Here is a 4,135-nt window from a genome sequence, read left to right as displayed (position 1 = left end):
TCAGTTACGAATAAACAGCAGACCACCAAATGAAATATTGTGACAAGTCAACAAGCCGTCTAAATAATATGCCGATGTCCACAACACTGCTGGATGAAGAACAGACCATTCTTTTTGCCAGTACGTTTACCAGTTTAACTCATGAACATGGAGACAGAAAAACTAGAGAGACCTCTGTAAGTACACACTTAACTATTTTCTGTAGAATTTACAGTAACGTACAGTGAATCAATTACAGGAGAAATACTGTATTTACATTTACAGCACCATTTATCTTGCTGCATGCAGAATTGTATGTATATATCTTTACAGTAAAAAAAAACTTTAAAATACAGTAGCATACTGCATAACTGTTCTACAGTAAAGTACAGTTCATTTCACAGTTCACTGTCATTTACAAAAGCTGTGTAACAGTTAACAGTGTAGTTTATTTATTTTTTTGCTGTCGTGTCTTTTAGATGTTGGGCATAGCATTTCAGAACTTTTCATCTTAATGGTCTCTCTTTCTCTGTGTTTCTCCACAATGAGGTGAAGCTTCCTCTTTCCAGAAAGCTGTGCTACGCAGTAGGCGCTGCACCGTATCAGATGACCAACATTGCTATAGGCTTTTCTCTACAAATCTTTCTGCTGGATGTAGTGCAGGTGAGCATTTCCTCAAGATTGTAAAGGACGAATGATCATTTACATTAATAAATAAATTATAAATAAATGCTTACCTGCATATCTTTTGTATTTTCCTACACCATACTCTTGTTGACGCTCTCAGTGATCAGTATTTTAAAATAACTTTGAGCCAAGATCATTTTATTAAAGGATTCATTGTCAGAAAATGAACATTAATTACTCAACCTGATGTCTTTTCAAACATCTGAGATGTTTGTTTGTCTTCTGGACACAATTTACGATATTAACGAGGAAATCTGAGAGCTCTCATGATCCTCCTGGGGTCCGTTCTTTGTACCTCGCTTAAATGATCTAAGATTATTTGGCAGATCCTGCATCTTTTAGCAGCGTGATGACATCATCTGATTAATATTCAATTATCCATGTGAGCAAAATCACATCAAATTAGCAGTAAACGGTTTGTTAAATATGACACGCAAGAACTTTCCACATTTGTTGTGAGCTGCAGGCTTTATACTTTCATTTGTCAAGACAAGTGTATTCATCATGTATTTCAATGCAAACCAATGTATTTAGTTCTACATTTAGAAAAGATTTGCTTTATTATAGTAGCCGTTTTTTAATCGGTGTAAAGAATAACTGGTTGTTTACAAAAGCATTTTCATATTGGTAAAGGCGTCTGCAACTTTTGTGAAGCATCAAATCACTGGCAAATTAACTATCAAAACATGTTTATGACTGCATAAATGTATTATTGCTTTAAAAAAAGTCACATATTCTGCATTTCTATTATACACAATTTGTACTAAAGCGATCTAAAAAGTTCATATCAATAAGTTTTCTCTTTGCACCAGGTGGCAGTCTTTGTAGTTTCATTTCGAGGGTGCAGATTGCATAAGTTTTATTAATATGTATAACTTTATTTATTTTATTAGTGACTATAACTTTATATATATATAGTTAAAAAATATGTACCATTATCCCAAGTGTATATAACTACTACTGTAGGAAAATATCAGAATTCGGAACATGCTTTCTGTATTATCTTTGCTTGAACTGAACCGATCTAATCCTGTTTATATGAATTGAACCTGCTCCCGATCAGGTTTGACCTAGCAGAACTGTTGCCATGACAACAACTCTCGGATCAGCTTTGAAGAACGAAACGATCCTGGATCGTGTCAAATCGTCAATATCCAAATCCAGCTAACTGAGTAATTTACGTACAAAGAACGGACCCCTGGAAAGCAAAGGTGCCAACTTAGACAAAAACAACAACTTTATTTAACAGTTTCTGTTATAAACACGCACCCTATACTGACACTGAGGAGAAGAAACTGTTGAATAAAGTCAATATTTTTGTTTTATGTGCACAAAAGTATACTTCCACTTTAAAAACATTCTGATTGAACCACACTGTTTTGAGGATGTTTTTTGGTATTTTTCTGGACTTCGGGATGGATGTCTTGGGATTCTTGCTGTCTCAGAAAGAGCTCTTAGATTTCACCTAAACTATCTTAATTTGTGTTCCATAGACAAACTCAAGGGTTTGAAAAGACATCAGGGTGAGTAAATAATAACAGAGTTTTCATTTTTGGCTGATCCAAACCTTTCATAATGTTATAGAATCTTTTGTGGATTCATGAATGTTAAACGTTCTTCATTAAAAATACACTCACCGGCCACTTTATACACCATCAAACTGCTCATTAACGCACAACTAAATGCGTTTAGACATGTAGACATGGTCAAGACGATCTGCTGCTGTTCAAACCGAGCATCAGAATGGGGAAGAAAGGTGATTTAAGTGACTTTAAAAGTCGCATAGTTGTTGGTGCCAGATGGGCTGCTCTGAGAATTTCAGAAACTGCTGATCTACTGGGATTTTCATGCACAACCATCTTTAGGGTTTACAGAGAATGGTTCGAAAAAGAGAAAATATCCAGTGAGCGGCAGTTCTGTGGGCACAAATGCCTTGTAAGAATGGCCAGACTGGTTTGAGCTGATAGAAAGGCAACAGTAACTCAAATAACCGCTTGTTACAACCGAGGTCTGCAGAAGAACATCTCTGAACTTGAGGCGGATGGGCTACAGCAGCAGAAGACCACACCGGGTGTCACTCCCGTCAGCTAAGAACAGGAAACTGAGGCTACAATTCACACAGGCTCACCAAAACTGGACAATAGAAGACTGGAGAAACATTGCCTGGTCTGATGAGTCTCGATTTCTGCTGTGACATTCGGATGGTAGGATCAGAATTTGCCGTCAACAACATGAAAGCATGGATCCATCCTGCCTTGTATCAACGGTTCAGGCTGGTGGTGCTGGTGTAATGGTGTGGGGGATATTTTATTGGCACACTTTGGGCCTATTAGTACCAATTGAGCATCGTGTCAATGCCACAGCCTACCTGAGTATTGTTGCTGACCATGTCCATCCCTTTATGACCACAGTGTCTCCATCTTCTGATGGCTACTTCCAGCAGGGTAACACACCATGTCAAAAAGTGAATCATCTCAGACTGTTTTTTTTTAACATGACACTGTACTCAAATGGCCTCCACAGTTACCAGAGCTCAATCCAATAGAGCACCTTTGGGATGTGGTAGAACGAGAGATTCGCTTCATGGATGTGCAGCCGACAAATCTGCAACAACTGTGTGATGCCATCATGTCAATATGGAGCAAAATCTCTGAGGAAGATTTCCAGTACCTTGTTGACTCTATGCCATGAAGGATTAAGGCAGTTCTGAATGCAAAATGGTGGTCTAATCCGGTACTAGTCTGGTGTACCTAACAAACTGGCCGGTGAGTGTACATTCCAGTAAAAAAATAATAATTAAGAGAGCTCGTCAAGTCACTCAGATCTTTATTCATGTCCATTTCTCTAATATCTGACTTGCTGGTTATAAGAGTTCTTACCATCTAATCACTGCACACAGAGATTAATATGTGGCCTTGTTAGGAGAAGATTAACAATAATATTTGGCTAATCATGTAAAAGAAAAACATAATCCAGCATTAATCCAGAATTGACTGGATTGTGAAACAGCGCTTTGGTTTTTCCATATTTTATTCGTTCCACTGCTTTATTCAAAAATGTATTCAATTCATAATGACAACATTGTCAACAAAGTTGTTTGAAATGCTCTAATTTATTAAACCATTTTGCAATATCCCTGTAACATAATAAAATGTGAAAGAAGCACTTGAGTACTTCCTAGATGCACTGTTTTTTTTGCAGTTTTAAGGGATACTCTACCCATGTATTACAGTTCTGTCATCATTTACTCACCTTTTACTTCTTTTAAACCTTTAAGTTGTTGAACACAAAAGAAGACTGTTTGAGAAATGTTGCTGTAAACGGTTGTCTATGGAAGTCAATGGTTACAGGTTTCCAGGTTCTTCAAAAAAAAACTTCTTTTGTGTTCAACAGAAGAAAGTCTTGAATGTTTGGAGACACTTGAGGGTGAGAAAATTGATTGACGTATGCACAATAAGACCAGAATTCT

General features: G+C 37.1%; 1 protein-coding gene across 2 annotated transcripts in view; it reads left to right on the top strand.

Annotated features, from left to right (window-relative positions):
• The window catches only part of mfsd2al2 (major facilitator superfamily domain containing 2a-like 2), a 28,129-nt gene that overhangs the window by 64 nt on the left and 23,930 nt on the right, over nt 1-4,135 (top strand). For both annotated transcript variants that reach the window (XM_073909757.1, NM_001111203.2), the window contains exons 1-2: nt 1-176; nt 529-642. The exon at nt 1-176 is cut by the window's left edge. In XM_073909757.1, coding sequence (XP_073765858.1) covers nt 30-176; nt 529-642 — 261 coding nt within the window. In that variant the 5' untranslated portion in view covers nt 1-29. The remainder of the gene's footprint in view (nt 177-528; nt 643-4,135) is intronic.

This window comes from Danio rerio, chromosome 8 (assembly GCF_049306965.1).
Source record: "Danio rerio strain Tuebingen ecotype United States chromosome 8, GRCz12tu, whole genome shotgun sequence".
Taxonomy (NCBI): Eukaryota; Metazoa; Chordata; class Actinopteri; order Cypriniformes; family Danionidae; genus Danio; species Danio rerio.
The sequence above is the reverse complement of the archived record's forward strand: the minus strand, read 5'-3'. Positions and strand labels throughout refer to the sequence as shown.